At 55.8% G+C, this 18,056-nt stretch overlaps 1 protein-coding gene across 1 annotated transcript; it reads left to right on the top strand.

Moving 5' to 3' along the window:
• Positions 1–376: 376 nt before the first annotated feature.
• DOK2 (docking protein 2) lies at positions 377–12,309 on the top strand. Its single transcript, XM_060013554.1, has 6 exons — positions 377–502; positions 1,511–1,792; positions 2,025–2,103; positions 2,999–3,183; positions 3,674–4,384; positions 12,050–12,309. Exons 1-5 carry the CDS (start codon positions 440–442, stop codon positions 4,301–4,303), a joined length of 1,239 nt encoding a protein of 412 aa, XP_059869537.1. The 5' UTR covers positions 377–439; the 3' UTR covers positions 4,304–4,384; positions 12,050–12,309.
• Positions 12,310–18,056: the final 5,747 nt, after the last annotated feature.

Raw genomic sequence — 18,056 nt, 5'->3', positions numbered from 1 at the left:
TTAAATGACAGACTTGGGCTGATTGATTTCTAAGTTCTCTCCTCGCTCTGTCACGCTAATAAGCATCCAGCTTGAGCATGGGGGGCCTTTGGCTGCTGGTTTTACTGTCGAATTTCATTTCTGGGTCTCTGTACCTGAGTTGCTGCTCACCAAAGCGCTGGAGTTTGGCTTTTTGGAAATTCTCTCTTCCTCACTGAAAACGCAGGAGGCTTGAGCGTGAAACTCACTCATCAAAAAGAAAACACACACACACATACACACAGAGCAAGAAACCACAGGGCTTATCAGCCTGTCGTCATCGAGCAGACGAGAATAGTGCAGAACTCTAGGCAGAGAGGAAATGAACTTGAGAGAAGGGGGAACATAGAGCAGAGAGGAGAGAAAGAGGGCGGGAGTGGAAGCAGAGAGCTGAAGCTCAGGGGCCCAGGATGGTGGGAAGATGGAGGATGTGGCGGTGAAGCAGGGCTTCCTGTACCTTCAGCAGCAGCAGACTTTTGGGAAGGTAGGAAGAGCACGGCTGGGCTGGGGCTGAGCCGAGGGGCTGGGGGGCTGCTAGAGACTTCCCTGGGGAGGAGAGGAGGCCCCGGAATGTTCCCAAACCCTTATGGGATGGTGGAGACTGTGCCATCTACCACATTGGGCCCAGAGTACAAGCTTGGGAGGGCTCTTGCCTTAGAAGCTGTTGCCCCTGCGAGCTGGCTCCAAACTGTGCTCTTTGCTGACAGCCATTGCCCCGGGAGGAGGGGGAAAAAGAGGCTCTGACTCTGCTTTTCTTGCCTTTCTTGTTCTGTGGTGACGTCTTCTCACCAGGACACCCTGGGAGGGAATGGGAGGCACAGTGGAGGGGATACTTCAGGGTTGCCGTGGAGGTTCCTTCCTCCTCTCCTGCCCCAGTGGGGTACGTTTGGCTGCTATTGGACTTGAACTGGGGTCTCTGGGAGCCAGGGCCCCATTGTGCCCAAACTCCTTTTCCTTCTTTGGCCTCCTTGAATGAGGACGTCTTCCTTCCCTCAGCGGACACACCCCGGGGTTCCTCTCTCTGTCTCTTTCATGGCCTAACTTGTCAGAGGATGAGGCGGGAAGGTTCAGGAGGGTCAGCTGAGGTTCCGGGGGACAGGGCCTTCTATGGGGCCTCACAGAGAATGAGAAGCGTGCTCCCCAGTCTGGGCCCTTGGGCTGCCCTCCTCAGCCCTCTGGGCTCCGGGACTCGCAGGTTTTCTGCCTCTTGACTTGGATCCCCTGGGTTGGGCCTGCCCGGCCTCCCTGCAGTCGCCTCCATGGGGCTCACTCCTGTGCCTTTCTTGCCTTTGGCTTCCTCTCTGCTGTCGTTGTAGGCCTCTTATTGGATTGCTTGGGGTGCATCTCCAATGCTTTCTAACTCCTAAGGCCTCTGTTAGGCTCTCTGCCTCCTTGGGTCTCCCCCGACCTTCACCTCTGTCTCCCCCGGGTCCTTCTCTCCCCGCTGGGCACCATCTCTCCATCTCCCCACCTGCTACGCATCTGGGGGCAGAAATGGCGCCGGTTCGGGGCGGCGCTGTACGGAGGGTCGGGCTGCGCCCTGGCCCGGCTGGAGCTCCAGGAGGGCCCGGAGAAGCCTCGCCGGGGAGAGGCCCCCCGGAAGATCATCCGCCTCAGTGACTGCCTGCGGGTGGCTGAGGCCGGAGGGGAGGTCAGCAGCCCCCGGGATACCAGCACCTTCTTCCTGGAGACTACGGAGCGCCTGTACGCGCTGGCGGCCCCCACTGCAGAGCGGGGTGACTGGATACAGGCCATCTGCCTCCTGGCCTTCCCCGTGAGTCGCCCAGGGCTGTAGAAAGGGCACGGGGCACTGGATGCTTGCCGTGGGCAGATGTCGTGAGAGCCAAGGTCAGGATGCTGGAGGTGGTTCCTTGGTGGGGGTGAGGGATCCCAGTTCAGAATAAAGACAGGGCAGTAGGCTGAGTGTGTTTTGAAAGAAAGCTTGCGGTGGCCAGTGGTGGGCTTGGGATTGGCGATGGTGGTGAGTCTTGGGCCTTCCCCGCCAGGGCCAGAGGAAGGAGCTGAAGGGGAAGGGCGGCCGGCCCCGCATGGAGGAGAATGAATTGTACAGCAGTGCGACCACAGGTGAGGGCCCTGCCTTTGCTCCCTGGGTGCTCTCTCCAGGGCGTGGTGGGGAGGAGGTGAGGGCTGGCCGGCTGCCGGCTCAGTCTTCCTGCCTTGTGGCTGCCCCCGGCCCCGGCCAGCCCCCTTATCAGTCTCTCCGCATCGCTGCTTCCGGCACAGCCCAAGGTCGGGGAGGCTGGCCTGCCTGAAATGTCAGCCCTGCACCCTTGGCCCACTCCCTCTTGTGCAGGCCCTGCTGGTGGGAAAGGGCCCGACTGAGGGGTCCAGGTGAAGGTGGGGCTCTTGAACTCTCCCTTGTTGGCACCCGAGCGATGGTCTGTGAAAAGAATGGTTTTCTTTCTGTGGATTTGAGCTGTCCTGCGGCAAGGGAGCTTTTTGCTGACCAGGCAAGGCCCCTCCTGCTCTCTGTCTAGCCCTCGGGGTGGGCGCGTGGGGAGAGCAGGTGGACATGGGGGGGGGGACATCCAGGCTCCACCTCTCGGAGGGCACCTGATGGCATGGGCAGGGGCTGGGTAGGCTGAGAGCTGGGAGGGCAGGGTCAGCTGCACCTGCAGCTGCGACAGTCGGGACTGGGGAGGCAGCTGGCTTGGGGAGAGAGATGAGGTGGAGATAAGGCTGTGGCTCTGGTGAGAGGGGCAGGAAGGATGTGGGTACGGGGTCGGGGTGCGTGTGGCTAGGGCATGATGCCTCCTGAGGGAGGGCTGGAGGTTCCTGGCATTTTAGGGAGTCTGACCTGGCGCAGGGCAGCTCAGCATTCAGGATGCAGGCTGCAGGGTCATGGGGCCGTGGGTAATACTTTTTCTGGAGACCTGGCATGCTATGTAAAGCAGGGCAGAGTTGAGACAGGTCGGCTGCTTCCCATGAACTGCCTCCTTGTCTACCCTCTTCTCCCCAGGGGCCCCCTGCAAGGAGTTTTCTGTGACTGTGAGACCCACAGAAGCCAGTGAGAGGTGCCGACTCTGGGGATCCTACACCCTCCGGGCCGGGGAGAGTGCCCTGGAGCTGTGGGGCGGCCCTCAGTTGGGCACCCAGCTGTATGAATGGCCCTACAGGTTCCTGCGGCGCTTTGGGCGGGACAAGGTGAGGGGGGGGGCTGCCGCGGGCAGGTGAGAGGAAGGATGAGCGGTGAGAGAAAAGAGAGCGTCAGGGAGAGGGCGAAGGGGCCCTCAAAGGAAGAGAGAATGGAGGAGGAAGAAACGACGAGATAAAGGCCGGCAGAAGAGAAACAGCACAGCCCAGGGGCTGGAGGAGAGAACCACGGCAGGGAGAAATGGTGGTCGAGGTGGGGGAGAAGGAAAGGAGAGGAAGAGGTGGGGAGAGGTGGGAGGGTGGAGAGTGGCTGGCGTGGTGGAGGATGAACTCTGCATCGAGCTTCATACTCGATGGATGGGAGGAAGAAGGAGAAAAGATGAGAGAGGGCTTCGCTTGTAAGCAAAAGCATGGCGGGAGGGAAGGGGAAGCAGCTTGGGGAGAGGCTGGGGGGACAGGCTTGTGGTTGGGAGCTGGGTCCGGGAGTGGCAAGCAGCCCCGCCCAGTGGCCTGCGAGTCATCGGCTTTCTTCTCCACCCAGGCAACCTTTTCCTTTGAGGCAGGCCGGCGCTGCCTCTCAGGGGAGGGCAACTTTGAGTTTGAGACCCGGCAAGGCAATGAGATCTTCCTGGCCTTGGAAGAGGCCATCGCTGCCCAGAAGAACGCCTCCCCTCCTGGGCCCCCGACCCAGCCAGTACCCAACCCTGCGGCGCTGCTCCAGCCGGAGAGTCCCTACTCCCGACCCCACGACTCACTCCCACCACTATCGCCCACCACCGTCAGGGTTCCTGCCCCCCGGCTGCAGCGGGGCCCAGAGGGGGAGTACGCGGTGCCCTTCGATGCAGTGGTACAGAACCCGCGGAAGAGCTTGAGGGGCATCCTGGCCATCCCTCCCCAGGCCCCGGCCGACCCTCTGTACGAGAGCATTGAGGAGCACCCGCCCTCCCGACACGACCACATATACGATGAGCCTGAGGGGGTGGCCGCCCTGTCCCTGTATGACAGCCCACAGGAGATCCGGGGTGAGGCCTGGAGGGGGCAAGCCGCAGCTGACAGGGACCCCAGCGGCCTCCAGCATGTCTACCCAGCGGGACAGGACTTTGCTGCCTCTGGCTGGCCACAGGGGACTGAGTATGACAATGTCATGGTACTTAAGAAAGGCCCAAAGTGATGGAGGGTGGAGGAGATGCGGACTCCGTCAGCTGCCAGGGCTGAAGTGGTCCTGTGCCTGCTGGGCCGGGCTTAGAGGCTGGTGAGAAGGCGGGGGGGGGGGGGGTGGGGGGGGTGGGGGGTGGGGGTGGGCAGGCGGGCCTCCCTTCTAGCTTCTGCGGCGACTCCTCCTGGCCACCGCATCCCAGGAACCTCCCTCCGCTCCTTCCAGAACCCTAGTCTTGGCCGCGTTAGTCTGGCCTGAGGAGTTGTCCCTCCCAGGGCCAGCTGGGTGAGTCACCATCCCAAAGCAGGAAGAGTACCCTGAAGAGACCCACACTTCTCCTACCCCTTTTCCACTTCCTCTTCCCCCCGCCCCCCACCGGCCTAAATGGAACCTCCAGATTTAGGGCAGAGGACAAAAGGATGTCAGCAAGTGGCCCTGGCTCCTTGGCTCATGCAGGCCACCTGCCTGCTGGTGTCCCCTTCAGGGGACAGCCGTGGCTCCGGGCAGCCTGGAGGATGGCTGCAGCTTCCTGCAGGTTTTGGACTTCTCTGTGGCATAAACGTTTCTGAAATATTTCTGTGCGGCATGAGTGTATGAGGCGGGGATGGGACAGGCACAGCCCTGCTGGGGGTGAATGCTTCAACCAGCCACCACTGACACCTCCTCTCCCAGCAGCAAAGTCCTCTCTGGGCCTAAGCTCCATCCCAAGCGTCATCTACCCACAGAGGTAGAAGTCTGTGCAAGTCAGGGCGCCCCAGGAAAGATCTTCAAGCATCTCTAACCCTTTGCTGGGGTAGGGTCAACACCAGAAAAATAGCGGGGAAGCTGTGTGTGTGTGTGTGTGTGTGTGTGTGTGTGTGTGTGTGTGTAAACCTGGACTGGAAGATAGGCAAGAGTTGAGCCTCTTCAGCGTTAGAAATGGAACTACTCCCACTCAATCCCTTGCCTTCCTGAGACTTGCCCTCTTCGTCTGTAAACTGAGGGAGTTCCTCCATGTAGGCACTGAGAACCCTTCCTGCTCTGAACTTCCCCATTGGCCCTTGTATCCCATTTCCCCACAGGCAGGCTCTGTGCTGTCTCCTCTCATCAAAACCCGCTTCCATGGAAAGGGATGTCAGTATGTTTCTGCTACAGGCCAACTCAGCCAATATTATGGGGCACTGCGTGTAAGGCCTGCCCTGGCCTCACGATGCTTACAGTCTAGAGGAGGCTGAGATGAGGGCACACATGTCTATCACAAAAGGTGGACATAAGTGCCACAAGATGTGAATCAAGGCCTTGGGGATCAAGGGACATAGCTGTTTGTTGGGGGACCAAGAAAGTTTTCATATCGAAGGTGGCATTTAAGGTGGACCTTCAAGGGTGGGAAGCAATGTGAAAAGAGCATCCCAGGTAGAAGAACGTGAATGGAGGCATAGGGGGAGGTACGTATACACTCAGGAAAGAGTTCTACATTAAGAATGGAGGGGACATGGGACAATCTAGTTGGGAAGGCAGATCCTAACCGTGATGTGGAGGAATTTGTACCTAATTAAAGGGGAAGGAGGAATGACAAAGTCTTTTTTTTTTAACTTTTTTATTATGGAAAATTTGAAACATACACAAAAGCGGAAGGAGTAGTGTAATCAATGCCCATGAATCCATCAGTTGGCTTCAAGAATTATCAACACATGGCCAATCTTACTGACAAGGCTTTTGAGCAGGGCGTTGTGTAGAGCTGTGTGTTAGGTCAATAACCCCGACAACCCTTGGAAAATGGCCTGGGGGCGGAGTGAGCTTCATTGGGAGGGGAAATGCAGAAAGACTGGGGATTCAAATGCCATTGTAGAGATGGGGCCTGCAGATCTTAGATTCACACTGGATGTGGAACACAGAGAAATAGGGTTTCGGGAGAGATTCAGTTCTGGGGAAGAAGGTGAGCTTAGTTTCTGACTGAGGCTAGGATGGCCTTACTCTATCCCGCTAGAGGAGTCTCCGCAGCAGCTGGAAAGGGGCTCTGGAGCCGGGGAGGGAAACAAGATAGAGACCTGTGGGCTTCCCAGCCTCCCACGTGGGGTGTGATCGAGTATTATGTCACACCATGCCTTTGCTCCTTATTAAAGGAATTTGAGGCAATGGGTGAGCAGGCTGGAGACAGAGGGAGAAGCCTTCCAGGAGCCCTGACTCTTGTCTGTGCCAAAGGACTATTCCGGTTGCCACCACCCAATCCCAGCTTTAGAATACACTGGAGGCAGGCAGGCCTAATGCCTCTAAGGGGTTCAGTAGTTCCCCTCTCCAGGTGGGAGTTGGGGAGCTCTTAGGCAGGGATGCCCCCTAATTTCCTTCAGAGCACTTGAGGCAGACATCCCAGCGCATCCCAGCAGGGGGCAGTGTTAGCCTGTGGAAAAGGCCACTGGGGGCTTAGCTGCTGCCAGGCGTGGGGGCTTGGTCCTGAAGGAGGGAACTTTAGGATTTACTGCCCAAAAGAATGCGGGATCATTGGAAGAATCTGCATTTCAGGGCTTGTCCCTTCAGAATCTCAGAATCCCGCTTGGAGGACTGTGGAGCCTGCCTCCGAGAGGTGTGGGACCCTAAGCTGAAAATTGCTCCTCTCCTGGCCTCTCTCCTCCCTGCTGGGATCCGAGGAATTCGGAGCTTTTCCTTCTGAAGCTAGCTTTGCTCGAAAGGGAAAGTGGTAGATTGGGGCCCTGGGGAAAGGTGGGGAGGGCTGGTGGGGGCAGGGGAAGGGAGCGTTTGGGGAAGTGGGAGGGGCCATGAGAGTCCTGAGAATGCTGACCAAGCCCGCAGGGTCCCTCTCAGAAGATGTGACCGGGCGGGCGGGTCTTCCTGCAGAGAGCTGGGTCAGCCCATCCTCAATGGCACCGTCGCCTCGGACATGTGCATCATTCCTTAGTTCCCTCCCTGGGCCAGTCCCACCCCCCACGTGCGTGGAGCCTGCGCGCCGAGTGGCTACACAGAAATGGATTCATGCAGGCGTGAGCCTCAGCCATGAATCTCCGCAAACAGAAACACAGAGATGAAGCCCTTCTTACAGTGTTTCTCTGGCAGCCTGCTGTCAAGGGGCAAATTCATACAGGAGAAAGCAGATTGGTCTCGAAGGGGAGGGGGCAATGTAAGACCAAGAGACAGCTCCACCAAGAAAGGGTCTCCTGGCTCCAGATCTGCTACCTGGCAGCTCTCGATACCACGAGATCCTCTGCCGTGACCAGGGCACTTAGGGACTGCTTTTATTTGCTAATTATTATGCAGAGGTGACATCAGGGCAGATAAGAATGGCATCATGACTGGTGCCCAGCACAGAGATGCGTACACAGATTGGTGTAACTGTGCGTTCACACACACAAGCATGCTATATCATTCTTCATGTTTCTTTTTTTCCCTCTCTGCCTCCCCTCGTATAACATTTTCTTTCTTCCAGAGCATAGCAGTGGTGTGGTGTGGGTGTGTGTATGTTCATGTGTGTGCATCTTGGCCCCTGGTCCATCCCATAAGCTTGCTCCCAGGCTGTGGTGGGGGCGGCCAGGGCCCCCTGGTGAATTCCCACCTTGGAGCTTCAGAATAAACCACGACCCAGGTTGCCTGGGCCTCTCTGCTCACTCAGACTCCTCCCTGATGGCTGCGCATAGGCTGTTGCTGCCACCACCTTTCGGCCGTGATGCTAACCAGCCCCCTGCCTCCTGCCTCGTGGGCGCTGATTCAATTAGCCAAGGTGCCCGCCTCCTGCCAGAGCCCTTTATAAAATCAGCAGGAGCAGCTGGAGATCTCAGGGAGGGTGCGGCTGGGAAGCGAGCAGGGAGGTCAGCGAGCTGGGAGGGGGAGGGGGAGGAATGAGGGGGTCTGGGAAGGGGTGTCTGATCTGATTAGGCATCAGGTTGGCTTCCCCCTGGCGGGCGGGGCTGTACATCACTGACCTGCTTCGCTCCTTAGCTCCCAGGCCCACCTGACACTGGCCAGCATGGAGCAGGGCCCGTCTATCTCCAGGCTCTGGCCAGGCCTGCCTCTTTCCTCCTTGCTCCCTCCCACCTCCAGAGCCCTCTTCTTTTTTTTCCCCTCCATCACAAGTATTTATTTTATTATTATTATTTTTTTAACATCTTTATTGGGGTATAATTGCTTTACAATGGTGTGTTAGTTTCTGCTTTATAACAAAATGAATCAGTTATACATATACATATGTTCCCATATCTCTTCCCTCTTGCATCTCCCTCCCTCCCACCCTCCCTATCCCACCCCTCTAGGTGGTCACAGAGCACCGAGCTGGTCTCCCTGTGCTATGCGGCTGCTTCCCACTAGCTATCTATTTTACATTTGGTAGTGTATATCTGTCCATGCCACTCTCTCACTTTGTCACAGCTTACCCTTCCCCCTCCCCATGTCCTCAAGTCCATGCTCTGGTAGGTCTGTGTCTTTATTCCCGTCTTACCCCTAGGTTCTTCATGACCTTTTTTTTTTTTTTTCTTAGATTCCATATATGTGTGTTAGCATATGGTATTTGTTTTTCTCTTTCTGACTTACTTCACTCTGTATGACAGACTCTAGGTCCATCCACCTCACTACAAATAACTCAATTTCGTTTCCTTTTATGACAGAGCCCTCTTCCTGACACCAGCTCCCGGATCCCTGGGCCAGAGGTGGCTGGTGGGTTCAGGAAGGGGGCACCAGGGTCTGAGGGATTTGTTGGGGAGCTGGAGTCCCAGAGCTGGGTTAAGTAATTCTGGGACTTGCAGCCCAGGACTGTCTCAGGCTTGTCCTTTCAGGTGTCTGATCAGAAAGGGCTAGGCGGTGCCTGAGGTGTGCCTGAGGGGGCAACAGCATTTGGGTAATAATAGTGTTCTTGAATTTGTACAGCTTTCCCTTACTTATAAAGCGCTCTGGGGGCAGCTGAGTAGAGTTGGTTAGGCGCACACACACATTCAAATTCTGGCTCTGCTCCTTGCTAGCTGTGTGTCTTTGGGTATCTGCTCTGTGCCTCTGTTTCCACATCTGCAAAATGGAGATAATATGTTTCTCAGAGGCTTGTTGTGAAGACTGAGTGAATGAATGAATGCATAGCTCCTAGAACAGTGCCTGGACCACAGAGCTCCATGTTACCCACGACTGCCCTTTACCTCCCAGGGGTTCCGCCAGGTGGGCAGGCAGAGCTGTCTGTCTCATAAGCCAGGGGATGGAGGCCCAGAGAAGCAGAGTCCTTTCGCTTTGGGGTGAACTCAGGCTTTGTGGAAATGGGAGGACCTGGTTGGGATTCTGATAAGAAGGAAGAAAACCAGATGACCAATTGAGGAGAGCGGAAGGGAGCAACGTCAAAGGCCTTTCAGCCCCCGACTGGGTGGCTCCTGGCCGGCAGACTCTGTACACCTAGGCAGAGTGGGGCTTGCCTGCACTTTCCCAAGCCCAGAAATGGGAGAGCTTGGGAGGGAAGCTGCTTCCTAGACTAGAAGGCCTTTGGCCTGAGGAAAGGCCAGAGAGCAGAAGCCACAGGGGAGATTGCCTCCTTTCATCTGAGCTGCTGCATCCCCTCGTGGTCTGGCAGCTGGCACGTCTGGGCGTGGGGGCAGGTTTCTGCCAGATAGGAGCACGTGGGGGTCCAGTTGTCAAGGCCTGCCAACGGGTGCGATCACATACCCCCCGGGGGCTGCTGCCCTGCAGCAGCAGCTGGAGGCTGGGCAGGAAGGAGGTTTACCGTCTCTCCGCTAGACTGCGAATGTGCTAAGGGTGGGGTTTGTTCTTAACCTAATTCATCCTTGTACCCCTAGCACTTAACGCACTGCTGGGCACAAGGTAGGCACGGATAACTATTTCAGGATGGAAAGAATAAATGAAACCCACTTTACTTGTGGTGGGGTGGACACAGGTGATTTGTGGAGCCCTGTGGGGATTCCACATCCAGAAACATTTCCCCCATCGGCTCCAGGAATCCCATCTTCAGCATTTTGGTCCAACCCCAACTTCCCCCCACCCACCCAACCTCTCCCAGCAGCCCTCTTTTATTTGTTTATTTTTATGGAAATTTTATTTTTCATTTTTATTTTATTTTTAAATTTATTTATTTTGGCCGCGCCATGTGGCTTGCAGGATCTCAGATCCCTGACCAGGGACTGAACCCGGCCACATGGCAGTGAAAGACCCAAAGCCCAGAATCCTAACCACTAGGCCACCAGGGAACTCCCCAGGTCTCTCTTTTTTTTTTTTGCGGAACGCGGGCCTCTCACTGTTGTGGCCTCTCCTGTTGCAGAGCACAGGCTCCAGACGCGCAGGCTTAGCGGCCATGGCCCACGGGCCCAGCCGCTCCGCGGCACGCGGGATCCTCCCGGACCGGGGCACGAACCCGTGTCCCCTGCATCGGCAGGTGGACTCCCAACCACCATGCCACCAGGGAAGACCCCCCAGGTCTCTTTTAAAATGCAAATGTCCTGGGGCAGGGCATCCCCGGAACCACTAACAATCCTTGGGAGAGGGAGTGTGAAAGGAGCTGTCTTGGGACTGGAGGCAGGAGGTCCCTGTGGTGGCAGGAAGGAGGGCTGAAGGAGAGAGGCCCTGATCGGGTCTGGAGGCATGGTTGGTTGGTGCCGCGCCTCTGGTGAAGCCGGAAACCTGGCAGCCAGGCCTGTAGGTGCAGGAAGTGCAGGCAGGCCCTCGGCATGGGATGCACTTCTTGGCAGACCAAACTCTTAACAGAACCGTGAATTGGCAGGTTTCCCCCTGTTGATGCCCGCCTGTCTTCCTGTGCCCCTTTCCATGCCACATCACAGCCCTGCTCCTCCACAGCCGGGGCCCTGGGGTGCCCTGGGGGCCGAGAAACCCCTCTACCCTAACACTTCAAGGAGCAGAATGTCTGAGCCAGAAAGAGGCCTTAGCAATCCTCTCGCCTGAGTCCTTATCTTCCACTTAAAGAAACTGAGGCCAAGTTGAGTTTTAAATCCCTCTCAGATGTATTTACATTTTATTAGAATTTGTTTACCGTTGTGCTTAATCTGCAGGAACAAACCGTTGATGTTGACACTGGCGACATCCACAGGGAGATCATTTGTAGCCTTTTAGGTAGATGGGGTAGGGACAAAGGGGAGGGGACTCTGGATTCCCCTACTTCACTATCTCTGAGCAAAGCTTTCTTCCCTTCTCCAAAGTCACCACTGGCAAGTCCCCAAGCAAATGCTCTGAGCCAGAGGCCCAGGTTAATTAAGGGTAGCTTAGACCAAGGCTGTTCATTTTCTGCTGGTTACCTCCCTGGTCCATATGGGAAGGGATGCTATGTGGTCCTATTCCCTTTCTAGTTTCCTCCAGTAACTATACTCCACCCCTCCCCCACCCCCCACCCCCAACTCGCTCACCCACGTTATCCTTGACCCTGATCCTCAGGGGCAGCTTTCCTGCCCAGACAACTCCAAAGCAGGGTACAGCAGCCAGCTCCTGGCTCCCAGGCTCCTGTTTCCACCTATAGACAGGAAGCACTTGGTCCATGAGTATGAGGTGAGGGCAGGGGAGAGGCTGATGGAGAGAAGACGGAGGATGGAGAGGAAGATGGGTTGGGTGGGAAGGTGTGGATAAGAGAAGGAAAGGACTGAGATGGTGACTGGGTGGGGAAGCAGAGGTTCCAGTGGGATGGGAGGAGTCAGGATGGAGGAGTTATCTAGGGCAGCTTCCGGGAGAGCAACTGGGATAAGACCACCCTGCCTGCTCACAGAGGAAGGAGAAGTATCAAGAGGTTGCAGCTTTTGGGCTTCCCTGGTGGCACAGTTGTTAAGAATCTGCCTGCCAATGCAGGGGACACGGGTTCGAGCCCTGGTCCAGGGAGATCCCACATGCTGCAGAGCAACTAAGCCCGTGCACCACAACTACTCAGCCTGTGCTCTAGAGCCCGCAAGCCACAACTACTGAGCCCACGTGCCACAACTACTGAAGCCCGCACGCCTAGAGCCCGTGCTCTGCAACAAGAGAAGCCACCGCAATGAGAAGCCCGCACACCCAGCGAAGAGTAGCCCCCGTTCGACGCAACTAAAGAAATCCCGCGTGCAGCAACGAAGACCCAACGCAACCAAAATAAATAAATAAATAAAATAAATTTATAAAAAAAGAAGTTGCAGCTTTTGAAAGCAGAGTGGTTGGTGAAGCCAGGTTCCCGCGCTGCTGGGAGGCCTGAGAGGTTGGTTTGTCCAAAGCTGGGGTTACGCCTGAGAACCAGTGAGAAAAGCCCTGGTTCTCTCCAGGACTGTTGGCTGAGAAGGAGTGGGAACCTGGCTGGCTCTGGACAGCAGGGAGGTGGTGCTGGGGCAGGGGTTGAGGGGGTCAGGGGAGCACGGCCAGGCAAGATGGGCTCAGCTGTTGAGTAGGGACGTACAGCACTCAGCAGGCTTTCATCGGCAAAGTCTGGAAGACTGGTGATGGGCCTGCGGGAAGTAAGAATGGGTGCTCACAGCCAGGCAGCCAGTGTCTGGGGCCCGCAGGGCCAGCGGACAGAACTGACCAGCCAAACCCAGCCTGAGCCTGAGGCAGAGACTGGGCCAACTTCCTGTGGGACATTCCAACCTTCAGGCTTTGTCACACCCTGAGAACCAACTTGAGCTCTCCTGGTTCTACCTTCTGGTTTGGCTGGCCCGGCACAGGATCCTTCCTCCCAGCGGACAAAACAGAACTGCCTCCTTTAAAAAAAGAAAAAAAAAAAAAGCCTTTTGATTTCTTTGGTGGTGAAGGCAGTGAGGCCACCAGTGGTGTCGAGGCCTCCGTGCTTGGGGAACCTTTGCTTGTTCTGCATCTCTGTGTCCTTAACCTCCATCTGTTCATGAGGAGGGTTGCTAGACAGAGCACTGAGCTAGGAGCCCTAATCCCTGCTCTGCCATTAACTGGCGGTGGACTGTGGGATGCTGGGCAAGTCTCTTATCCTCTCTGGGCTTATTCTGCCATCTGCAAAATGACAGAGCTGGATAAGAAGAACTTCTTGACAGTTCTTCAAGAAGAACTGTCAAAGTTCCCCTTAGCTGTACAATCCTTTGTTTTGGGGAAATCGCCAGGACAGCAAGGAAGCAGAAATGACTTTCAAAAGAGGAAGTGTGGAAAATATGGTTTCAAAGTCTTAAGTTAAACATGTAGTGGGGCCCACTGCTGGAATTCAGAAATGTCTGGAGAATTGGTGGGGTGGGTCCCATCCTGTGAGGGACAGAGGAGCCTCCGGGAGAGGACTTACCCTATAGGAGGAGATGGCATTGCAGGAGCTCTGTGCCTGGTCGTGCAGGTTGAGCAATGAACACCTCTAGGGGGCACCATTCATAATGAGGGCTCACGTGAGCCTGACATGCTTGACCAAGGAATAAAGCACAAGTTGTCAGAGAGATGGGGTGCTTTGAGGAGTGTATAGTCTACAGGGACATCAGGTACAGTGGCACAGGCTGTGCACTGCACAAGTGCAGGGGATACCATTCACACAGACAACAGTGGAGCCATGTCTCTCAGCATCCCTGCTTTCACTTAGAACACTGGCTACACACTTGGGCATTCTTATAGTGGAGGTTGATACAGAGAAGGGAAAGGAAAGGGAGCGTTTCCTTCCTTTGCTACAGGTTGACAGACATTGCTAACAGATCCAAGGACTCAGTGCCTGAAGGGTTTTTTTTTTTTTGCCATTTACAACATCATGGGTGGCCCTGGAGGGTACTAGGCTTAGTGAAATAAGTTAGACAGAGAAAGACAAATACCGTATGTTATCACTTATATGTGCAGTATCAGTGACGGAAGACAGAGAGCCAGCACCTGGGGACAGCCATAAACAACACCCGGGAGGCACTTTTCATGGACTGGGGTCCTCTATGAGCAGATGCCTGCAAGGGGCTGTAAAATCCTGCTTCTCCTTCCTTGGAAGCTGGCCTCAGAGCTGTCCCTCAGTCCAGCCACCTCTTCTCCCTCCCATGGTCCCAAGCTGGGCTCACCCTTGTTCAGGTACCAGGAACACCCTTCTCCAGGTCCAAACCATCCCTGACCTGAGGCTCTTCCCTGCTCTGTGTAGCCGTCTTCCTTGCTTCTCTCAGCCACAGGCCTGGTACTCTTGATTCCCTTCACAAAGGGAATCATGAGAGGAAGACCGCAGCTTTTGTTTACAGAAGTCAGTCAGCCGTGGAGGCTGCTTTGTCACAGTAGGTCACATTGTGTCAAGCATGAGGGTGTGGGTGCGTCTGGGGGTGTGGTGATCACGGCCCCTCTCTTGGGCACATGGCTTCCTAGAATCCAGAGCATCCCATGTTCTCTGCTCCTCTCCAGGCGGTGGGTGTTTTTTATATTTTACAAATGAGAAAACTGAAGTTCAGACTTGAGACTTGATGACTTGCCCAAGGTCACCAGGCTCCTACGTGACCGTGTTGGGCTGAGCCAAGCCCTCTGTAGCCTGCTAGAGCGCCTGGCGTGGTGGGGTGGCCGTGCCTGGCAGCTGCCTGCCGATGTTATTCATTACAGTCCCTGCAGGAAAGTCCTCCGTGACTTGAAGATTTCCAAGAGGCAGTGTGGCAGAGTGGAAGGAGCACTAGGTCCTCGTTGGGCAAATCACTTCACTTCTCTGGGCCTCGGTTTTCTCATCTGTAAGATAGGGTTAGTAATACCCATTAACCTCATGGGGTTGTTGGGCAGCTTAAATAAGATCACAGGGGGCGAGTGGGAATTGTGTGCTTCTTTTCAATGGTGAGTCATGATCATCTTCCAGGGTCCCCTATGCAGACAAATGCCTAAATTCTTATCAGCACGTGTCTCAGGAGTCATCTGAGCTTCCAGGAGGCATCAGACTAAGAGCAGTGGGAAGAGGACACAAGGTGGCCCCGTGGAGGGGATGAGGGGTGGAGAACTCTCAGATCACCTGATCTCGGCTCCACAGTCTCTCTCTGAAGCTCACTGGAGGCAGCACAGATGGCCAGACCCAGTGTCCAGCTTCCAGGGCAGAGGGAGGCTTTGGTACCTGTGGGCAGCTGGCAGGGCACCTGAGGGTTGGGCCCAGCTCCTTTAAGAGGCTGCCCCTTCCTGCTGCCCCAGGCAGGTGGACAGATGATGGATGGCCTGAGGAGGAAGAGATTGGAGTTGCAAGAAGAACTGGGATAGAGAACTGAACTGTTGGCAAAATCTCCGGCAGATCAATGGAGACCATCTGGATAAAGGGGCTGCACTCAGGGCCCTGGTGGTGAGTGCCTAGGTTCCCAGGAACCTGTTATATGCTGCCCCATCTCCAGAGAAGAGGGTAGTTCTGGCTGGAGCCCCAGTGCCCTTCCCCACCCCCACGTCCCACCCCAGGACAGCCCAGAAGTCCTCCCTGCTGACCTCACCCCAGGCTAGGCTCTGTCTGTGTGGGGCTGTGGTCTCCACCTGAGCTAGCAGTTTAAGGTGCCCCAGATAACGTCATGAGGTGGGGTGGAGAGAATGCACTTCTATTGTTGTGTCTGGATGTTGTCACATTCTAATGTCCCAGGCTTGTCATTGCTGGTGCCTGTGGGCACCCTTAGATCACTGCTGGCTTGGTCTTCGGGGTCTCCTCCTGCCTCCAGAAGGTGGGGCTGTAGGAGGTTAGTCCATCAGTTACTCCTCCAGGAGGTCTGGACCTGGGATGGGCCCCCATACAGAGAGCCCCCAGGAAAGGTGATCTGATTGGCTCAGCCGGCTGGGGTCCCGGGATGGGAAAGCTCAGACTCCTGCTGCATGGGATCTTCCTACATGAAGGGAAAATCTGAAGGACTCCTTCAGGGGTCCTTCCGGGCTAGGCTCTGGGTTGGCTCCCCTAAAGCAACCTTAGCCCTGGTCAGATCAGAGCTGATGGGGGCCCTGGGGGAAGGTGACAGTGGCCTGGGGCATGGCATGTTCCTCTTCCTGGGGCCCAAACACGTGCTTTACACACATGAGGATTTCCTCAATTGACTCACTGACCCCTGCACTCTGCGGGGTCTCTGCTTCATCCATAATCATCTGGCCTTTGTTTCGGGGGCCGTGCCCACAGTGCCAGCCCGCCAGCTCTTCTGCGCACCTGAGGTTCCTGGCCTAGTAACACTTAGCTGAAATGCCAGGGGGCCTGGCCTGGTTTGGGACGGCTGCTCTAGACAGCCATGCTCCCCTGCACTCTAACTCCAGGCCCTGGCAGGCTGGGAAAAGCCAAAATAAAGCCTCAGTGGGAGACGGGGAGAGGTCAGGATGGCTGATACAGCTTCCTCAGGAATCAGAGGGAGCTGAAGTGGGCTTCAGACGGTGCGTAGCTGTGGGCTGTGTGCTTTGGGGGCCTGACTTTCCCCTATATGCTCATCTGCTTTGAGATACTCTGAGTGGGGCAGAAGGGGTCCCCCAAATATCTCCCCCGTATAATTCACCCATCATGGCTTCATTGCATTTGCTCATGAAAGATTTTATCATTTCTAAAGGCCTCCTTTATAAAATGCAAAAACCTCTACAAAGTGGTCATGCATTAAGTTCATTATCAGAGAAACCTTCCATTATTATTCCAGCAGGAAATAGATGAGAGCCAGAAATTTGGTCTGGATAGAGGTATCAGTGTGTGTGGTGAGTGTGTGTGTGTTGGGGTTGAGGGTGGGAGATGTATTTTTCCATTTGTCCAAATATGTATCAAGCACCTGTGAAGAGCCAGTGTTCTTGGTCCCGGGGATGCAGAGTGAAGGAGAGATGAATATATTTGCCCTTGTGGAGTTTACATTCTTTGGGGGGAAGGGGGACAATAAGCAAACCAAAGAAAATGAATACAATTTATGGGATGTCAGATGGCAGTCTGTGCTATGGGGAAGAATAAAGCAGGGGAGGGGGGAGGATTACTGCTGGAGAAGGTGCAAACCTCTTCGTAGGGGGCTTGGCTGTGAGGGAAGGACTAGCCTCTTGGCCTCTGCAGGTTCTGGGACTTAGAAGGAGGCTGTTGCTCTCAGGGGCCCGCAAATGCCCTGGGGCCTGCCCTCTGTGCTTGCCTGCTTCCTCCTCTGCCCAATATCCCAAGAGCCACAGAGCTCTCAGGTCCCAGTGGAGGGGACCCTGGGAAGATAGCCCCCTGGCAGACCACCAGCTGAAAACGTTCCCTGAGCTGGCAGGAGGAGGGAGCCTGTGGAGCTGGCAAGCTCTGGACCAGCCAAGATTAGTGAGGAATATGGTGCTTGCTCACCCGGCATGGCTCATTACCCAGCCCTAATCTGAGCAATTTCTCTCTTTTTTCACACCAAGATTTGGAGGGAGCAGTGCAGCCGTGTGGAGTAACAGGGGTCACTCTGCAATAGAAAGTCAAACCTTGGGAGGGTGTTGTGGGGGGAGGGGAGGGTGTTGTGTGGGGAGGGGAGGGTGTTGTGGAGGGGAGGGGAGGGTGTTATGCGGGGGGAGGGTGTTGTGGGGGGCAGGGGAGGGTGTGTCCCTTCCTGCCTCCCTCCCTCATTCCATCAGTCCCCCATAGGGTCTCCTTTGGCCAGGTATTGGGGAGAGAAGAAAATGACAAATTCCCACCTCAAGGAATTTCGTGGGGCAGGTGCTCAAGGCCAAGTGCTCAGGAGGTGAGGTGGGGGCTACAGACATAGCACTGGAGTTCAGGCACCCGACAGGAGGAAGGAGGCATCAGGGAAGGCTTCCCGGGGGTGGGGGGGGTTATGCAGCAGCAGCACCCTATACCGGGGAGGTGAAAAGGGCCCTCCAGGCCGAGAGACGGAGAGTTTGGTCACTAGATAGACAGCGACATGAGTGTGATTAGCGAAGGAAGTCCTGTCTCAGAACGGAAAGGACCCCCTCTCAAGAAGGGATCCTGAAGACGCCATCCTGGGCCTGGTGGGTG

This window comes from Delphinus delphis, chromosome 6 (assembly GCF_949987515.2).
Source record: "Delphinus delphis chromosome 6, mDelDel1.2, whole genome shotgun sequence".
Lineage (NCBI taxonomy): Eukaryota > Metazoa > Chordata > Mammalia > Artiodactyla > Delphinidae > Delphinus > Delphinus delphis.
The sequence above is the reverse complement of the archived record's forward strand: the minus strand, read 5'-3'. Positions and strand labels throughout refer to the sequence as shown.